At 34.6% G+C, this 21,255-nt stretch overlaps 1 protein-coding gene and 1 pseudogene across 3 annotated transcripts in view; both read right to left on the reverse strand.

Annotated features, from left to right (window-relative positions):
- The window catches only part of LOC145292991 (transmembrane channel-like protein 7), a 195,571-nt gene that overhangs the window by 19,361 nt on the left and 154,955 nt on the right, over positions 1-21,255 (reverse strand). For all 3 annotated transcript variants that reach the window (XM_080139242.1, XM_080139241.1, XM_080139240.1), the window contains 5 exons: positions 17,630-17,780; positions 13,619-13,780; positions 7,960-8,132; positions 7,620-7,737; positions 2,887-2,984 (listed from right to left, as the gene is read on the reverse strand). In XM_080139242.1, coding sequence (XP_079995368.1) covers positions 2,887-2,984; positions 7,620-7,737; positions 7,960-8,132; positions 13,619-13,780; positions 17,630-17,780 — 702 coding nt within the window. The remainder of the gene's footprint in view (positions 1-2,886; positions 2,985-7,619; positions 7,738-7,959; positions 8,133-13,618; positions 13,781-17,629; positions 17,781-21,255) is intronic.
- On the reverse strand, positions 8,426-8,545 carry LOC145293433 (5S ribosomal RNA; annotated as a pseudogene).

A 21,255-nucleotide genomic window follows, 5' to 3' on the forward strand; every position in this document is an offset into this window, starting at 1 on the left:
AGAAATCCATCTGATATATTCATTCGAGATAGCTTATAGATTTGCTATTTTCCCCACTGTTATCGGCACGAATATATTTAATTTCTTTTCATACTTTAGACGAGAATTCACAATTTGTATCATTTGAGTTATTCGAACTAATTTTCTAACCTTGGATGTTATTCGCATAACGTTTGAGTCGATCTGAACCCTAGTTATTAAATGAAGGTTTCCGTTGGAAATTTCATGCAGATTTCTAAGTTTGAAAGAAAGATTCTCGAATTCGACAAGATAAACCTGAAGAAGGTTGAATGTTGCATATGCCAAAACATTATCGAAATAACACTCAAGATGAGAACAATCGTCCGAATAATCCATGCGATACAAGTAATTCTTTTCAATTCATTTTTTCCCCTGATAATATTTCGGCCGGTAGAAATAATATGTGAATACATTTTCTATTACTCACCTAAACAAAAGCATTAAGCTCTTCATAAAATCACTTCTCCATTTTGTCTGCAGATTTCGATTACCTGATGACCAATTAAATGGTGTTTAAAATAAACTTTAAAATCTTCCCGTTTTGTCACAATACTAGGTAATATTCGTTTCCTTCTAGTTTCCACTGAACTGTTAGTTTCTAATTGATGTTCCAAACCATAAATTATTTTGACTATTGTATTTTTATGGATATAAATGCCATTCCGATTTCTTAATTATGAACGCGGCACGACCGCCATCTTGAAATACAAATATTTTGATTTGTTTGTTTTCGTTTAGCTAATACAAAACTATTTCGTTCCCAACTACACATTGGGCCGAGATCACAGTGTAGTATCTGTTCCTCAGATGCTGCACTTCAATGTCTTGTTCTCTGTCAGTCGAGGAGAAGTCCTTCACGACTGAGACAATTTTAAATTTTTGTTCCTTTTCTCCACGTGAAAAAACGACCACTCTGTCCCGTGTGGAGGTATTGTAAATATGAACTAGACAAGGATTATCCCCCCAATATTTTAGAGTATTTTACAATGACAATAATAATTCTGCAATAATAATTTAATTTTTCACTTTCTTGTATTCATCTTCCAACGCGTGAGTTTTAAATAAAATTTTATCAATACAGTTTTTTTTCTGTAAGCGTAATATGTTTTTCTAATAAGAGAAAACGCTTCCAATTCTCGATTTAACAACAGGAAGTTAGCAATGGTATCATTCAGAAAACAAACCTTTAGAGGGATTTAAAAATACAACTATTCATTTCTAATTACTAATATCTAAGGACATTTAATGTTCATTAAGAGAATAAAAGTCAGCCCACTTGGATTATATTTGTTAATAACAACTAAAAGAAGTAAAAACTACTTCGATACAATAATTTTATAACAACTTAGCTTGATTAATAATTAAATAGACACTAACAGGCAACAAAGTACCCCTTTTCAACTGTGATATTCGTAATGTGTTGTACTTAATATATTCTGCACTAACTGCATAAAAACATAAAAACATAAAAACGTTGGTGAAACAGACATTGAGTCTCACCTACGTTTAATTCATAAACACACCATTAAAGACAAATCCACACACTACCCAGTAGCCATGCATTACAATCTCTTAAACTGCACCATAGACAACATAAAATACATCCTCATAACGTTCAATTTTAACATACAATAACACAGACGAAAATACGAAATACAACTCATTTTGAGACTCCACACCAACATGCCACGACTGATTAAAGATTAGGGATGATGGATAATAGAAAGTGGAACTTGGGTTTAGTTTCGGCAGCCTTATAACTCACGCTTCCTTTATTTTATCCTTTAGTTCTCTCATTCCGTGAGCGATGTTTCTGACAAATGGGAAAATTGCTGTTTCATGCATCGGAATCAAGCCATATAAAATTATTGTTGATGAGTTTTTGACTATTAAATTTTACATTTAGCTCCTTACAGCACGTGGCATTATACATTGTCTGGAGAAATATATATATATATATATATATATATATATATATATATATATATATATATATATATATATATATATATATATATATATAGGGGAAAAAGGGGAAGAAAAACTGTGGCCTTTTTAGAAAATTCTCAACGTTTCGTTTCCATTTTCGGGAGACTTCCTCAGGAGAATGATCAGGATGTTTGAGGAAAACAAGATATACTTTGTTTTCCTCAATTTCATTTTCCCGGGACTAAACGTTGAGAATTTTCTAAAAAGGCCACAGGTTTTCTTCCCCTTTTTTTTAATAATATACTTGCTTTTATTTTCATGCACTTTTTTTTGTTATTTTATCTTATTTTTTATATATAACACACTTAAAGCTTCTGTAAATATGCATACATTAATACGTAAATAATAATAATAACAATAATAATAATAATACCTTACTTTTAAGAACGATATATATATATATATATATATATATATATATATATATATATATATATATATATATATATATATATATATATATATGGCGATTAAGCTACACTGAATATTTTATAACTTACTAAGTAGCTCTACCTACGTATTGAGCACTTTTGAAGTAAATACTTAAAGTTTACGCATAAATGTATACTTTCGTATATTAATTTTATGTGAGTAAATTAAGTAGTTATATATATATATATATATATATATATATATATATATATGTATATATATATATATATGTGTATATAAATACACGCACAAATAGAAAAAAGATATTTCAGGTTTTGACAAATTCAAATTGTTTTCCTATTATTTGTGGGCGCGCGCGCACACACACATACACACACACACACACATATATATATATATATATATAGAGAGAGAGAGAGAGAGAGAGAGAGGGGGGATAAATATCTAGAGATAGATAAATAATGTTAATGAGCGGATACTTACTTCATCAATGGTTCCACGACGAGAGATAAGATGAGCGTAATCAATAAATCCATGATAACCAACTTGTAAAATTGTTGTCCTATATAAGTCTCCCAACACTACACAAAGAAAAAGAAAACAAGAAAATAAAAATTGCTTTGATGGATATTATATTTGCGATAATTTCAGTTTAAATCCTAAAATTTACTACTATCTGGTGAGTGTGAAGGTATTTAGGATCCCATTTCCTACATATGACACGATCACTAAAGTGTCCCCATTAATATCATTGATCAGCGATGAAGCAAGGACGGTTGGATGTTCATAGCTAAAACTTTGTGGGCAAATCAGGAATAAATTAAGGTTTATTTGTACTAAATATGTTTGGATTATGGAAATGGTTGCGTATTTGATTAGCGATCACATAGATGTCTCTCCGTGGGTGTGGGAATCACCTATGTATTCGTAATTTACTGCCGTTGCGTTTACAACTTTACAAATTTGAGACAAGACTATTATAATTTATGGAACATTTAGTCAAATTTATCTTTGTTCCAAATTACTATGCAGTATGTAGGTGTGTGTGTGTGTGTGTGTGAGAGAGAGAGAGAGAGAGAGAGAGAGAGAGAGAGAGAGAGAGAGAGAGAGAGAGAGAGAGAGAGAGTAATCGTTTGTCAGTTTATATCATTTAACACATCCACGCACGGTTTTCTATCACACACTCTCTTTGAGCCATGTGGTGTCATATCCGTTTCTATTATATGATAAATATGAAACAATGCTTGTTTGTTTTCACAGAAAGTTTAAATATTGTTGCATTTTTAAACTTGGTTCATACATGCAGAAAACAAAGTTACCGTAATGTTTACCGACACATTAAATTCACAAATGCCATTTATACCTTCTACTTGTACAGGTTGGCAAAAAAGTAATTGATGCGGTTGAAAATCTTTGTCATTTTACCATTAATGATTATTTTCTTCTCTATTTCAGATATTTTACAGATAATATTTTGGAAATTAATTATGGATATAGCATTGAACAACGTACGCAAGGTGTTAAATTGTTTTACCAAAATTAGAGGTCAATTGTTCAAAGAGCTTATCGACTTTCCCTAGACTTGACTAGTCCCCGCTTTTTCTTGTGAGGATATGTTAAAGAAAGCGCCTATCTCAATAAACCCCAAACCCTGCAAGAATTGAAGGAAAACATCAGGAACGAAATAAGCGAGTTAAATCACAATCCAGAGATTCTGCAATCTGTCATGAATAATGTTTTTAAAAGAGCACACATATGCGAGGCTGAAAATGAGCAACATTTAAAAGACATTATTTTACATAAATAAAGATGGTTTGAATTTTGCATTGAAAAAAATCCTATTGTCTTAGTCAGATTGTGTTTAATTTACATAAAGATATTAAAAATACAGAATCTATTTAAATTCAAAATCCTCCAGTGACTTTTTGGACACTCTGTATAAGCTTCTATCTAATCCTTCAAATCGAGGGAACACTCCCGATAAACTCGAACATTTATTCAATTCGATCCTTGTTCAAAATCAATGAAGATAAATAGGATAAAAAGTCAAAATCACTATTAACTATATTTTGTCAGCCCATATCATTTGACACGTATTTACAAAGGGACTCTCTTGTTCTCTATCACACTCCCTGTTTGAACCATATCCGTTTCTATTATATTCAAACACTATCGATTTTACCCCCGTGATCACCAAGTTTCTCCCCGGCTGAAATCTGAGCGGTTTACATTTCCTTTATTTATTCACAACTATTTTATACACTAGCGAATTTATTCGCCTAACAACTAACACTATTTAATCACGTGACCTATAATCTACGACGATGCATTCTTCGTCTTCTTTGAATGCCCTCAAGAACATCTATATATATAAAAGGCAAAAGTGGAACGCGCGTTTTTGTATGCCCAGAATAGGCTTTTTTTCGGGGAAGGGGACTCTCGAGAGGGTTACTATTTGTTTAGAACTTTTTATATATTCCTTAGATCATGATATCTACGATTTGCGAACGGACGTCGTATCTACATTTATTTATATACGCTCCAAGAAAGATCAAAATGTAGTATCCGATGCTGCACTAAAAGACCATTGCCCTTGAGGCAATCAGTTTCTTTCCCTACCAAATTACTCTGTCAATTTTCAGTCTACAGACTCGAAATTTGACACAAAGACGATTGAGATTTGGGAAAATCTTTGTAATCCGTTTTCGGCGAGAAATTTGGCTGTCAAAGGGTCAAAGTTCAGCGATTTGACCTTTGAAAAGTCTGCCAAACTCCTCCGCCAATTTTGGGTCTAAACGCTTGAAATTTTAGATGTAGGTTACTTGGGCATGGATCAAACTTTTTAATTTGATTTGAACCCAAAACAATAAATGTTAAGGGGTCAAAAGTAGGGTCAAAGTTTAAAAAATTTGATCTCTGCGGTCTCTACCAAATTATTCAGACAATTTTTTGTATAAACATTTGAAATTTTACATAAAGTGTATTCAGACATAGGGAAAGATTTTTAATCGTTTTTTAGCCGAAAATTTGGCTGCTAAAGGGTCAAAGTTCAAAAGACTTAACTTTACGGTCTCTAGCAAACTATTCAGCCAATTTTTGGTCTAAACATTTGAAATTTTTCATAAAGTATATTCAGATATGCAGCAAGCTTTCTAATCAATTTTGGGCGAAAATTTGGCTGTCAAGCGGCCAAAGTTGAAAGAGTTGACCTTTGTAGTCTCTACCAAACTCCTCTTCCAATTTGGGGTCTAAACACTTGAAATTTTAGATGTAGGCTACCTGGATATGAGTCAAACTTTTTAATATATATATATATATATATATATATATATATATATATATATATATATATATATATATATATACACATATGCATATGAAGTTATGAACAGAACATAGAGCCTGAGAAAAGCTGGGCTGAACTGTTAGTAATTAAATAAAATACGTCTCAGTGGAAATATACCTTGTTTAGGTGCTTTCAAATAAAATAAGATTTTAATCAAAGCATAGATTTAAAATATATTTCCTGTTTAAAGTTTCAATTTTAACACATTGGATTTATCACATTTTGCATTCAAACTTTTCAAATTAAATTTAAGAAATCGACGTAACAAATAATTATTGATTTAATACACATTCTACGCAGTAAGAAGTACTGAATCGTCCTGAAGCAGGTGGCATTTGAATTGAATATTCGATAAACACAATAGTCAAAAATTATTATTGATTACTTATCATTTAATGCATGTTCTGCATAAAATGTATATGGCATAATGACCCTGACATAATGAGCAAGAAGGGAGACCATTTGGAAATACCTAGCGCTGTATGTAGGAAGACATCAGCACCCCCTGCAAGAATTGCAAAAAACCAAACGTCATCTTCCTTCACAGAGATATACATGCAACTCTAGACCGCTTGATAACGCTGTGGCACACTAGATATATAATTATAATTAGAGATCGACCGATCCCTTACTAATAGGAATGCTATAAATCTTCTAAAGTTTTGCGCACGCGCATTTTATTTCTCTCTGACTTCCTTTTTCAGCTTTTATGGGTTAGGGTTAACTCCGGTGTTAGCAGTGATATGTAGATATATTAGGAGCGTGAGTCTAAATATAATGTTGAAAACGATATAAAGTAAATGTAGACAAATGTTCGCCGAGTTCTTAGAATGCGCTCAACAAGTCTTGTAAATGATTTTATGCAGACTGAAGAAATATTCCAACTTGTCATGACGCTATCTGACAATTTCGAAAGGATTCAATGGATTGTTAAACATCGGTTAATAACCAATTCTTGGAGGTGTGAAATCTGTAATTTACTATGCGTATTAGACCATTAATTGGAACCAGTTGATGGTTTGAGATGGAAATGTTACGAACAAGTAACTTTATAATGTGAAGTAAGGATGTCTGTCAATTTTCACATAAAATTAACCACAGCGGCCATTTTCTTCATACGCCACCGTGTCTACACATTACTGAAGTTAAAATCTGGAGTTAATCTGGATTGCTATTCGTAAGAGAAAGCACTGGTCAATGTGGTTTTCTTCAGCAATTCAGTTTTCTTCTTAGTTTCAACTAGTTAATAAAGTTAATCCTTTCTGCAATCCAATATAGGTATAAATAAATGTAAATCTATGCACGTCGTATCCACCAAGCTTCACTCACAAATACCCAACAGTCTTTGTTTTATCACCGTACAATGTTATTTACACTTGGATACATGCAATATTACAAATCACTCTGACACACCCATCTCTTGGTACTTTCCCCATTTTGGCTGTGTAGACCTTCAGTTTAGAAATAGTTTGGGAATTGTTTTGATAGGCATTGTCTTTGAGATAATCCCACAGATAAAAGTCTGGGTAGGAAGGTTAAGGTCGCACGAGTGTGAAACCCGGTTAAGAGCACATCTAAAACTGACGAGACGACCATCACCGTGCCCCCGCATAACATTAGCGGCGAGAAAACAAAAGCCGTTGGACATTAATCACTGAAATATGTTGGACAAGTTAATTTTTACCAAATATGGTCGGATTTCAAAAAAGATTGTGAATATTATTAACGATATAATACGTGGCATTTTGTTTTAAGTGGAGGGGTTATCCTGTATTTAAAAGGACAAATTCCGAAAGAGAGATCACAGGCAGGCAATAATAATAATAATAATAATAATAATAATAATAATAATAATTCTGCAAGTTCTTACCCTGATAAGCGAACATTTTTCGGTTCCAACATTGCACTCGTCTTTAGGCTTGCACATCACTTCTTTGTAGAGACTTGCAATCAAGAATATCAACGATGCAAGACGCAGCAAAATAGTTCTGAAAGTAGAAATTACATGTGCTTAATATATCTATATAAAACTGTCTTCATCCCATTCATTATTTTCAATCCTCTTATGATATTCTTCATCATTCATGGTATTCTTCAATCTATTTATTTCGTTAAGAGTTATCCCCGAGTGGCTTTTGACCTCGACAAGCGGTGATTGGATTCGTAACGTAGTAGTAATATTGTACCAAAACTAAAGTCTGTATTATTACCTGACTAATGTGATCATCACTTCGTTTTGCGGCAGGTAATCTTCCACGATGATGATAACTGAGAATAAGATTGGAATGACTCCGTTCAGGATCGAAATTGTTATTGACGGCAAATATTCCACCACAAATTGAATGGCACCATGCTGTGAGCTGAACGTATCCAGTTTTGCATGCTGTAATATAAAAGGGAGATAATTTTGAGTATTTTTCTCTCACAAAAGCTAAACATCAAACAATCGGCAAGTGAATAGAGAAATTGCACCACTATTGTATATTAGGATGTTCGTCCGGCGGAACAACAAGGGACATCTGATAATCCGCGAGAGATGATGAATGCCACACGTTGAATTATGAAATAGGTTGTGCACAATCCCCAACCTCCCCTTTCCTAAGTCGGCACTGCTTGATTCCAGTGGCAAGCAAAAAATCCAGGACGACTAGAAACAATGCTGAGATAAGCGGGGAGCACATACAGCACCTGGTATTCCCAAATGGTCACCCATTTTTAGTACTGAGCAGACTCAACAATGCTTAACTTCGGTGATTTAACGGAAACCAGTGTGTCAAACGTGATTATACTGTATAATTATATTACATTATATAAATAGCATTCCATGAGCAAAGTTTTTTTTTCTCAGAACTGCTCGTCTGTGGAACACAATAGAGCGGAACTGTTTCTCAGCTAACTATAACATGGTCGCTTTCAAGTCCAATTATTAGAAATTTTCTAGAGTTTGTTATTTCTAACTATATTTTTTGTTTATAGAAAAGAACAACTTTTTGTAGCAGAACAACCTTTCATTTTTTTGGACGAAGGCAATTAAAAACCAATAAGTTATTGCATTCAAAAACAAATTATATTCAATTATAATTACAAATATAATAAAGAGTAATACTTTTTTTAAAATTACATTTTCACCCTAAACAAGGCACAATATATATGTAGGGAGTTGAGCGGCAAAATATCTGTTAACATTATACTTGAACTTCTGCATGTCAGTGCAGCTGGAGAAGCAGGAACTGGAAAGGGAATTCCAAAGTCTAGTAGTTCTGGGAAAGAAACTATAAGAGTATAAGGCTTTCTTACATCTAAGGATCCCTAATGCGTAGGGGTGAGACTTTTCCGCTTGTCGGGTTTGTCAGGGTATTTACGTGGAGAGGGTACTTGTAGTTCGTCGGAGCATCCACCATTAAGATACTTGTAAAACAAGCAGAGGGATACAACATTTCGCCGATGGGACAGAGACTGAAGCTTAAATGACAGTTCTCTTTTGAACCCTGCCCAGGAGTGAGAGACTAGTAGCAGATGCACCAGCCCAAATGTAACAATAACACTCCACACATGGGCGAATGGTAGCTCTGTAGAGGTACAGGATACTTTCAGGCGTAAGTAGCTTTCTAGCCCGGTAGAGAGAGCCCACTTTTTTCGCAGCGGCCGTGGCAATGCTCTCGATGTATCTGTTCCAACTCATGTTCCCTGTGAACGTTAAGCTGAGGAGTTTGAACGAAGTACTTTTAGTTAATGTATCTTTAGCCATAGCTAATTGTGGTTGAGAAGGTTTCTTGTAATTATTGAAGGAATAGTCTTAGCATCACTGAACTTTACCATCTATTTTTGACCCGAATCAACTAAAGACTGGAGGTCTTCCTCCAGTGTTTCCACCATTGCCTTGAATATGTGTTCATCTGTTTTCCTCGCTGGCCTGTTATCGAGCGTGGTATCGTCAGCAAATATACCCATCTCAGAGACAATTTTATCAGGGAGGTCATTTATGAATATCAGGAATAATAAAAGTCCAAGGATTGATTCGTCAGGTACACCCGCATTTATATCATATTGTTTAGACATACAACCATCGATTCTTCTCTTAAGAAGGATTCAATTATCTTAAGTATTTGTCCAGTAATACCGTATGATCTGAGTTTCCTGAGAAACCATCGTGCCATACCCTGTCAAAACCCTTAGATATATCTAGAGCTACTGCACTCCACTGCCTTATACAGTGCATGGTATATACGTTCAAAGATTACTGTTAGGATATCTGTAGTAAAACGGGCTTTCCTTAATCCATATTGATGGTCGGACAGATGTTTGACAACTATAAGGTGGTGGATTAGAGTTTAGTTAATTATGGACTCAAATATTTTGGCGAAAAGATGGAGGAGGCCAATGGGCGATAATTTAATGAATCAGTTCTTTTACCAGAATTATTATAAATTGGTACCACAGAAGCAGTTTTCCAGTAGTCAGGAAAGCAAGATTCGTTAAGGAATTTGTTAAAGAGTTTGGAGAAAATTGGAGCAAATGTCAGTTTGAAGTTTGGTAGTTTCCAAAACGGTTGTTCTGGAGGATGTTCTTTTTTGTTGTAGAAAATTAGGTAGCAGAAGTGAGGAGAAGTGAATTTTTCGAGCTCTTTTCTTTTTTTTTTTTTTTTTAGTGTTTATACATAACATCTCCTCAAGTAATAATGGGTAATTTGGATAAAGTCACTTATGCAAATTGACCTACAAGTCTTGTTAAGAATATTTCCAACACAATGTAAACAAGTTCTTAATGATCCTTTCTCTTATATAAATTAATTCTTATCCAATTTCCACAAACACCGGTCATCACGGTGTTGTCTCACCTGATACTTATTAGGCTTTGATAAGCTGTGACTTATAGTATATAAAAAAATTAAGTGTCGCAATGTCAGCTTAAAAGGGAAATAATTTAGACAATTGGATATAGCAATCAGAAAATGAATAAAAACATTTGCTTTGTTTTCTGGTGCACCATTAATCTACATTGTATGCAGAGATGAGGTAAAAACGAATATACACATATCTAAAGCAAGGGTAAAAACCTTTGGAAATGAGCTCTCCAGTTTATAGTGGAATGGGTCTGCAAGTGGATGATGACATTTAATGCTACTAAGATTAAACTTCATTTCTTTAACAATTACAAGAAGCCTTCTAGTGGGGCAGATTGCTGAAACAATCTTTCACTTGATGCTTGTATCCCTAAGTGAAAGATTCTTATGGAATATTGAGATAACCTGTCCCACTATTCTCAACCACCGAAAGACATGACTAATACCACCCTACCTTAGAGCTCATCATTCAATCTCCTTGGATTAACATTCACAGGAACAAATATATTGAAATTTTTTTTTACCTGATAGTCACCACTTATCAAGGCCCGGGAGCCACTCGAGGATAAGGGTTATTGCGTGTACAGTAATCAATAGGATAATATCGTAGTAATCGTTAGTAATGGAGATTTGAAAGAGTGTCTTACTTAAGAGGGCGGTTTATTAGGAATTTGTTTATTTTGGACTTGAAGACATCCAAGTTGTAGTCAGGTGGGAAACAGGCAACCGGAAGAGAGTTCCACAGGCGTGCACTTCTAAGAAAGAAGCTTTGTTCATGGAATCTACGTTTTGGCTTTGGCACAGATAAAGAGTGGGGAAAATTATTGACAGTGGTTTTGCTAGACGGGTGTTTTTCGTGAAAGAGTGGCGAGGGAGGACCAGAGATTGGAGCTCAGACGAGCACTTGCCATGGAAATAACGATAAAACAAAGACAGGCTCCCAACGTCTCTTCTGTGGGAGAGAGGTTGCAGGGAAGAGAAAAGGGCATCCCTCTGCCAAGGTTGCTAGAAAATTACTCTCATCAGAGAGTATCCTATATTTTTACAAAGCCACAATTCGCCCAATACATTGTTGCAACATCTAGGCTGGTGCATCGACTAGTTTCTCACTTTTAAACAGGGTCCAAAACAGCATTTCAACTCAACCTCAAGTCCTGCACTATCAGCCAAGATCCAACCTCTGTCCCATCCCCGCACGTTGCATGCCTGAGCCTGTTTTACAAGCACTTTAATAAAATGTGCTCTGATAAACTCATATTACTTGTACCCCCTAGACGTACATACTATTGACTTACCATAAAGCTGCACCCCTTTACTATTGAGGTTCCTAAATGCCGGAAAGCATTCTACCTTAATAGTTTCTTCTTCAGACTGCTAGAATTTTTAATTCCCTTTCTGTTTCATGTTTCTCTGATTGTACAAACAGTCAGAAGTTTAAATGTAATGCGAACAAATATTTCGCTGCTCAACTCCCTACATAGTTCCCTTGTTAGACATGATCCCAAATAGTAGTCCCTAATGCCCAAATACTGGTTACGGGAAGCACTACTGTCAAAGGAAAAGTAAGACGCCTTCTTTCCTCCGCTAGTCTGTGGGAGACCCTTGGGCATGGTCGAGAACCCATTTAGACCCCACCCCGATCAGAGTAACATGAGGTCATGGAAAGTAGGTGACTGATGTAATACATGACTGATGTAATACGGAAGGAAACAGAAAGAATTCTGTTCATGGTTTCGTATTTCGTAGTGGTGAGCAGAAGGTACCTCTGATTACAATGATCAGGACAATCGCTCAGCGTGGACACTGTTCGAACAGAAGGAAACTGCACCTACTGTCTGTATAAGTGCAAAGAAAGCTATGGCAATGCATCAAACTCTTTATTCGAAAAACAGTGTGAATAAGGTTCTGAATTAGAATACCTCGCTCGGCAAGGATTATCATAAAAATGATGAGCAACAATGAATTCATGAATGCCTCGTGAGAGAGAAAGATGGATGGAGAGTTATAGTTGTCAATGCTTGTACCAGGCAGAGTACAACTTGAATAAATGAATGAATGTCCAAGTGGCAATATTCATTATTAGAGATGAAAAAAAAATAAACAATAGTTTTGGTTTGACATTCTCTTGACTCCGTTTCAAACCTAATATTGATTTTTTGTGAAAATTATTATTTATACGTTAAGTTTTTTAACGCATCACAACATACAGAAGATAATTCCAAAATTATGCTATCTTTTTCTTCCGATCATGTTCCCTTCATGGCAATTCAAAACTTCCAACTCGATTGTCTTGAATTTCGCACTGTAAAAGAATATCGATTGCTATTCTTTCAATTTCCCTTTTCCCTCCGCTTCCCTTTCTCCCTCATAATATCACATACTCGCCTCTCCTCCTACTCCAGTTCGAGTCCTGACGGGTACGGTCCTGGATATGACTATATCCAGTGGTGAGGCCCCAGCTTGCGGGCTTTGGGGAGTGTGGAGCCATCCTTTAATTGCCATTGCTTCCAGGTCCACTCTGACACGGAGTGGTAGTACCTGTTAGGGTCCCAACAATGGGTTAAATAGAAACTGACTTGAAAACAACAGATATATTCTATTAAAAATTTTTCTTCAAAATCTTTGAATTCGGCATTAAATAACCTGAAAAGGGTTGATATGCCGTAAAACAAAAACAACCAACCAACCAACCTGACGGGTACGAGTGGAGGATGAGGATGAGAAGGAAAAAATACAGCAGCTAATATAGTTCGCCGAGGCCACATCCACGCCACTCTCCTTTCTCTCTCTTTTTACCTGATGGCGCTTAGAGAGAGAGAGAGAGAGAGAGAGAGAGAGAGAGAGAGAGAGAGAGAGAGAGAGAGAGAGAGAGAGAGAGAGAGAGAGAGAGAGAGAGAGAGACTATGAGCGTTTCAACCTTCTCTCTTTCTCCCTTTCTCTTTAACACGTTACAACATATAGAAAATAAGTTATGCTATCGGTTTTCTAAAGAGCCAATATACAAGACGATGCCTCTCGGTACTTACCAGTGTAGTATACTGCGTAACATAATAGATCAGATATGCACCAGCCCCAAGGCAGAGAAGTACAAATATATTGATGACAACGCGAATGAAAATGATCCGTGCATGTTCTAAAGGTGTCCGATTTTTCTGTTTTAGTCGAAGCTGCTTATCGGCGAGTTCAGACTGAAATAATACAAATACAGCAATGAAAAGTTATGTAATGTTTACGTAGCAATATTTACGTGCGGGCATGTAATGATAAGGCCAGAATTTAAAAAATTCCACATAAGTTTAAAACTATATAAACGAATAGAAATTTGCATCAGAAAAGTGCAACCAGAGCTACGTGTATAAAAAAGTTGTTAATGGGAATAATACGTAGCGATAAAGCAAGAAAGTCTTTTCCGTTTGCATATTAGCCGTTTGAACTGCACGCGTGTAAAAATAAGGTTACAATCGAAAATTTTCTACACAAACTTAAAATCAAATACGAAAAAAGAAAATTCAAATTGAAATTAAAATATACAACCAACGCTACGTATAAGAAAGTTACGTCATGTGAAACAGTCTGAAGTGAAACTGCTATCACTTGAGTTCGAACTTGAATCGACAGATAATAAGATGTGCGACTGTTATTTATAATGAATAGAGATACAGCATTACGTACAGAGTGCATTCATTACGGGTTTGATTGTTGTGTCAATTTAGATATCAACACTGAGTGACATCTATTCTACGATGAAGAACTACAAGTAGTACTTTCTAGCAATACTACGCAGAACATCCATTAAATGATAAATAACTAATAATAATCTAATATATAAACAGCTATATGTCTGTGTTTCCATATTTTCAAACTATCCTCTCCGAAACTAAAAGTCGCAGAGCAGCCCTAGGGGCCTCAATTGTTTTTAAGGGGTTAAAAATGTGTTAATTTGAAAAAAAAAAAAAAATCATTAAACATTTTGTATATTCATCTTAGTTTATTTTTAATGTTTAACTTTTATTCTCTTTATACACCTGTCACGTTGGTACAGTGGTAAAGTAACCAGCTGTTAATGCTACAGTTTCGGTTTCGATTGTCACGTAGTACAGTTCATCAAATTGAAAATGCTAAACTTGTCTCAGATCAACAATGTGGATTTAGGCCATTTCGTTCTACTACAGATATTCCAACGGTCATTATTGAACATTTGTAGCGCGCCTTAGATACGACAGGTGAAGCTAAGGACGTAACACTAGATATCGTCAAAATTAAAGCTTGGAGGCCTTTTCAGGTAATCCACTTTCACTTGACGAATATTTAATATAATTAGATACTTTCTTGGATAAAAGAAAGGTTCAGGTAGTTCACAATAATCATAACATCCAAGGAACCGATACTCGAACTTATATTATTCATGATCTTTATAAACAACTTCCCTATTTTTTTTCACAACGCATTGGCCGATGTAATCCTAAGCCTTCTTCATGCTCATTTATTTGAAGTTGATATCTTTTCTGTTGAACAAATACGGAATCTGTAAATGAATTCCTTAATTTTACTAACGGAAACAGGTACAAGCATTGACAGCTATAACTCTCCATCTATCTTTCTCTCTCACGAGACATTCATGAATTCATTGTTGCTCATCATTTTTATGTTTTTCAGGTGTTCAGACTGTCAACGTATGTTTCTCGTTGTCGTCCTCTGTTTCTTCTACTCACGATCTTTCCCGTTATTCTTTGCTGGTTGTCGGAGAGTAGTTTGATGACGATCAGGTGCCACCTGTCTATCATGGTAATCCTTGCCGAGCGAGGTATTCTAATTCAGAACCTTATTCACACTGTTTTTCGAATAAAGAGTTTGATGCATTGCCATAGCTTTCTTTGCACTTATACAGACAGTAGGTGCAGTTTCCTTCTGTTCGAGCAATGTCCATCGGCTATGACCAGTATAATAATAATAATAATAATAATAATAATAATAATAATAATAATAATAATAACTATATACTTAGGAAATGTCATGGCAGATACAAGCTTACAAACACAGAATAAATAATAAACCAACTAATGTATATGGATGGCCTGAAGCTATTTGTAAAAAGCAAATTTTAACTGGAAAAACTGATAGACACAACCAGAATAATTAGCCAGAATATTGGATTAGAATTTGGAATGAAAAACTATGCACTAATAGAGATTAAAATAGTTAATAGTAAAGACATTAGAAGACAGAGAACCGCCCAACCAAATGTTTTGACGAACATGACACAACTATTTGAAGGTTCCGGAAGCAAACACCATCAAATCTACAGCTAATAAAAGAGAAGATTGGAAAAGAGTACCTAAGAATAACAAGGAAACACTTAGAAACAAAATTATGCAGTCACCTGTGCAGTATCACTAATAAGGTAGTCTGCACCATTCATAGGCTGGACCGAAAAAGAACGTAGATATCTTGATCAGAAGACAAGGAAAATAACTAACAATACACAATACGTTGAACGCGAAAGATGATATTGACTGAACTCACGTGAAAAAGAAAAAAAGTAGGGAAAGGCGTGATAAATTTAGAAGACGCAAAGACAACTTGGAAGAACAATACAAGAAAACGACGAAACCAAAAACAAAAAGAAAAGAAACAATGTAGGAAGAAAAAGACTTATATGGACATTTTTAAAATTATCTTTATAATGTTAATAATTATCTAAATGTAAAGGGATGGCTCAACAAGAACTTGTATACAATGGACTTAAAGACAATCGTATTGCAGTCAGCTGGAAATCATGCCAGCAGAACAGAATTCCACAGGCTAGCAGTTCTAGGAAAGAAGTTTTGTTCATGTGATTTGCGTTTAGATTTAAGTACAGATAGATTGTGGGGGAGATTATTGATAGTGGTTGCAACTTTTTGTGATTGTTTGGCACAAGGCGATCATAGGTTGAAGCTCAGATGAGCACTTGCCATGAAAAAAAGCGACAGAACAGAGACAGACTCGTATCGTATCTTCTGTGTGAAATATGTTGCAAGAAGGAGAAAAGGATGTCACCTACAAGGTTTTGAAACCGGTTTTGAACTGTGTCAAAATAGGATAGGGTGCTCCTACCCAGATGTGGCCACAATACTCCATTTTAGAATGCATTTAGCTCTTATACAAGTAGAGAATTACATCGAGACTGAGGTACTTTCGAGAGCGGTAGAATGACGAAACACTTTCCGCAACTTTGGCGACAAATTTGATGTAAATCTTCCATTTTAGGTAAGGAGTGAAGGTCAAACCCAGAAGCTTGTCAAAGCAGAGAGTTTCTTTGATACGAAAGCTATTCATATCGGTTGGGGCCAAGTGAGGATCAGAGCGTTCATGTTGAAGAGATAGAAGCTTGGTTTTGGATGCGTTAAAATTAACCAGTCACCTTTTGCATCATTGCACCACGTACTCAAGGTCAGAAGAGAGAGACTTAGAGAGATATGGATTTTATTGCAATTAAATTAGATTATTCATTTTTATATTTTCATTTAAATTAAATAACATTATTAATTTTACTTTAATTAAATTATTGATTTTATTTAAATAATATTAGGTATTTATTTTAATTAAATAATATTATTTATTTTATTTAAATAATATTATTTATTTTAATTAAATTAAATTATTTATTTTATTTTAATTATTTATTTATTCATTGATTATTTTATTTTAGAAAATTACATTGCTTTTTGAAATTTAAATTACACTATTTTATTTTAATTAAATTACATTTTTATGTTATAATAATTTGATTACATAATTTATTTTATTTTAACAATACAATTTTTTGATTTGAATGTTCGATTGATTTAACTTTAATTGATTAATTTGATCTTTTAAAATTTAATTAATTCATTATTATTTGATTCACTTTTTAAAACTTATTTCGAACTACACTGAGATATATTTGCTACGCTATGGATTTTGTCATGGTAACACATTATATGATGATCAATATTCGGTATATCAATAAAAAAACAAAAAAAACCCACACAAAACATACATAAAACATAACGTACAATAATTTGTTTCTTGAGACTTTTTTGCTTTAACTTTGCGCTGTGTGCGTTCGTCATTGTGTAGTCCCAGCTGAGAAAGATCAAAGAGAAAAACTGGTAACGGCTCGAAGGCGATACATCGTAGACGCTGTCGTGAAAATTAGAGGCAGACCTGAAACAAAAGATGAAAATGTTAATCCAACACGTTCCCTTTCCATGACAAACAACATTGAGCACATAAAGTCATTTTAAAAATTCGGACCCAAGTAGCATTTAATCGGGCAAATCAACTTTACTTCTGACTAGCCAATTTTCATATGTTATTGTTGTATTTCACTAATTCAATAACATATTATCCATTTAAAAGATTACGCAGTACACCTGTTGATATGATTTCTTTTTTAAAAGTAATCAGCCCAAAATAATCACCAGAAATGAATATAACTAATTTTTAATTGAGGATATAAGAGAGTTGTCTACCTTAAAATATTCAAACAAGATAAAAAAAAAATGATTTCTCTGAATCTCGAGCAACGTCAGGTCGGTATTGCAAATTTTCTATTATATCAATAAAAGTTCATCTGTCTGTGTGTTCGACTAAAACTGAGGAACTACCAAAGATGCTTTTACAAACCGATTCCGATATTTAAATTTAGTATGACTCTAAGCATATTATGGTAAAAGGAAGAATACGTGAATATTCATTCGCTTGGCATCGCAAGGGACACATTAGTGCATGTGAGATAGGAGTATGGGAAATTATGATCTCGGCCTGGTTATGATTCCAGTGCTATAATCTAGGGTTTCCCAAAATGGACTCCACGGAATCCTGGGACTCCTTGAGTGAGACTGCTTTATATGGAAAAAATTAAATGGCCGCAGACATTTAATTATTGGTCTTTTTTACTGAAAAGAGATATGATACATAACTACAGGTGTAAAGAGTTTCAGGATGGTTCATGAAAAAGAAAATAAAAATAAATTATCTAAAAATGCAACAATTTTTGATTAATCAAGAACAAAAAAATGGTTGTTAACATTACCAATAGTTAGTGTTAAAATTTGAAATGATATTTTTTCATATTTATTTTAGAAATTATCTTGTTAGTGCTACGTGAAAAACCGTTGCCCTGCTCAGGGGCTCCATTAAGTCCTGAAGTTTGGCCAACTCTACTATAATCTACAATCCCTATGATCAGCCGAAACCAAATTACCGCAGTGGAGTTCGAAGATCTTTTTTCATTGTTTCTAGTAGTTGTTCGAAAAATAACACTGAAACTGGCTGAAGCAGTTGGTCAGCTTGTAACGCTTTCTTTCTTTTTATAACGAACCACTTATGAGCTTGTTATGGTAAAAGACAGAATACACGAATATTTTTCCTTTATGATCGCTTGGAAAAATACATGCGTTGATGGGGAGAATTAAAATTGTTTAAAAATGTTTTAATTGAGAAGAGAAAGAGAGAGGGAGACACACAAACTCTCTTTCCCCTATCTCTCTCTCGATATATATATATATATATATATATATATATATATATATATATATATATATATATATATATATATATATATATATATATGGAAAAGCTGATAATTAGTAAAAACCTGAAGAAAGTGTTCAATAATATTGCAGACCAAATATGTGTTTTATTTTTTTATTACCGTTTTATCTGTTTGGCTACATATGTTTCAGATGTTGGACCATGTTTACGATCTAACAGCTTCGTCAGGCTCGCAGAAGTGGTTGTTAATTATGGGGGAAAAGGTGTTTTTGAGAAAAAAAAAGAAAGAAAGAAAAGGAGAGAGGCGGGTGTTGACAATATTTCAGATTTGAAGGTTAAAGATACATTCGCTTGTATTATGTGTGTGGGGGTAACAGATTCAGGTAGGCATGGGTGGAGATATATGGACATTGTGAGAGGGAGGTGGAGAGAGGATGATAAAGAGAAAAGTGAAGGGGTAAGGAGAGGAGGGGGAGAAGTTTCAATATTTTGGTTTTAAATTTTAACTGGGTTTTAGTTTTTCAGCAAGGTATATTAAATAGATGGGAGAAGGAGAGAGAGAGGGAGAACGAGAGTGAAAGGGATGCAGAACGAGAGTGAAAGAGAGGGAGAGAGGGAGAGAGAGAGAAAGAGAAAGGGCTAGTGAAGATGCCATTTTCTTTTACACGTACGAGGTTCGTTTAAAGGTTCGTAGTTGCACGTCGACTTGTTCCTTGCCGTTTATAATGGGTTTATTTTATATTACATAGGTTAACGCACGCGCATATTATGAAGCCATGTATGTCTGCATTTACTTTGTTTATATATATGTGCGTGTACGTATGTGTTTGTATGTGGTTCCTAGAAGTGTAAATATGTATGCATATGTATATATGCGAATATGCGCGTGCGTTAACCTATGTAATATAAAATAAACCCATTATAAACGGCAAGGAACAAGCCGACGTGCAACTACGAATCTTTAAACGAACCTCGTACGTGTCAAAAAAATGACATCTACACTAACCCTTGTTTATTATATCTACCAAGTTGATCTTAACTATTTTATATTTCTTTCAGACCCCCCTCAATTTCTGTTTTTTTTCATTTTATGTTGAATTTACTTATAACGGCACTAGTTGAATTGCAGAAGACTCCCCCCTCGCTGTTCTCTTATATCGCAATTTCTTAAAACGTCACTCGCAAAAATTTAGAAAGCGATCACGTTTTTGTTTTATCGGTTAATTAAAAAAAATGAATAAATAAAAAAAGTCTTTTGGGACGCTGATATTAAAGCTAAAAGTCTTTTCAAATCAGTTTGCACTCTGGAGACGAATGCGTGTTCGAGATAAGTGTATTTTAATTTTATGTTTAATTTCAAATATTAATAACTACATTCTATTTCAGTACTTAATATATATTTTTATCTCCTGATTGTTTTATTTAATGATAGCATTTTCTCGTCATAAATGTTTATTATATCAACCATGTTGATTGCATGAACAGATTAGGAAATTGTATTCATTGTTAATTCGTGAGAGGTGAATCTATCACCATACGTTCCCTTTAAAAAACACGCCAGTTGGACTTTTATTAAGTACAATACTTAATAGATTTTTTTTTTAAATGAGAGTAGAGAACGTTTTGTGGAAGCGTTGTCGGCAGCTCCCGTTACTCTCGCGTCTCTTTATTTGTCCCTCATTCCTCATTTTTAATGAGTGATTTTTCTGACAAAGGGAGAAGAAAAAGCTGTTTTCTAGGTTGGCAGTATTTTGCGTGAACAGTCGACAGATGGCGGCAATTTTCTATTTCTTTGTCTATCCTTGTAGCCATGTTACTAGTAAACGTTTTATCTAGGCTGACGTTATCCGCCTGATAGTCAGGGACCCGAACCTTGGATTAACCACTAAGGAAGCTGTCCTATCAGCAGGTGCAAAGTACTGGGGCTGCTGTATTGCCATTTGGTGAATGTATTCTGGACCATGCAGTAGTCTCTGGTGGGGCCTCTCGATGCCATACTAGTGGGTAATTGTTACGGCTTTACCTTATCATGTGCTACAAAAAAATTCTTCGTTACTTTTCTCTCTTAGTTTCCCCTCTCTGTCCTGCTATTAGCAAGTCTGACGACCTAGTCCACAAACTCCAAAATTCCATCATGACAAGT

This window comes from Euprymna scolopes, chromosome 14, assembly GCF_053919585.1.
Source record: "Euprymna scolopes isolate OS-2025 chromosome 14, ASM5391958v1, whole genome shotgun sequence".
In the NCBI taxonomy this organism is placed as follows: domain Eukaryota; kingdom Metazoa; phylum Mollusca; class Cephalopoda; order Sepiida; family Sepiolidae; genus Euprymna; species Euprymna scolopes.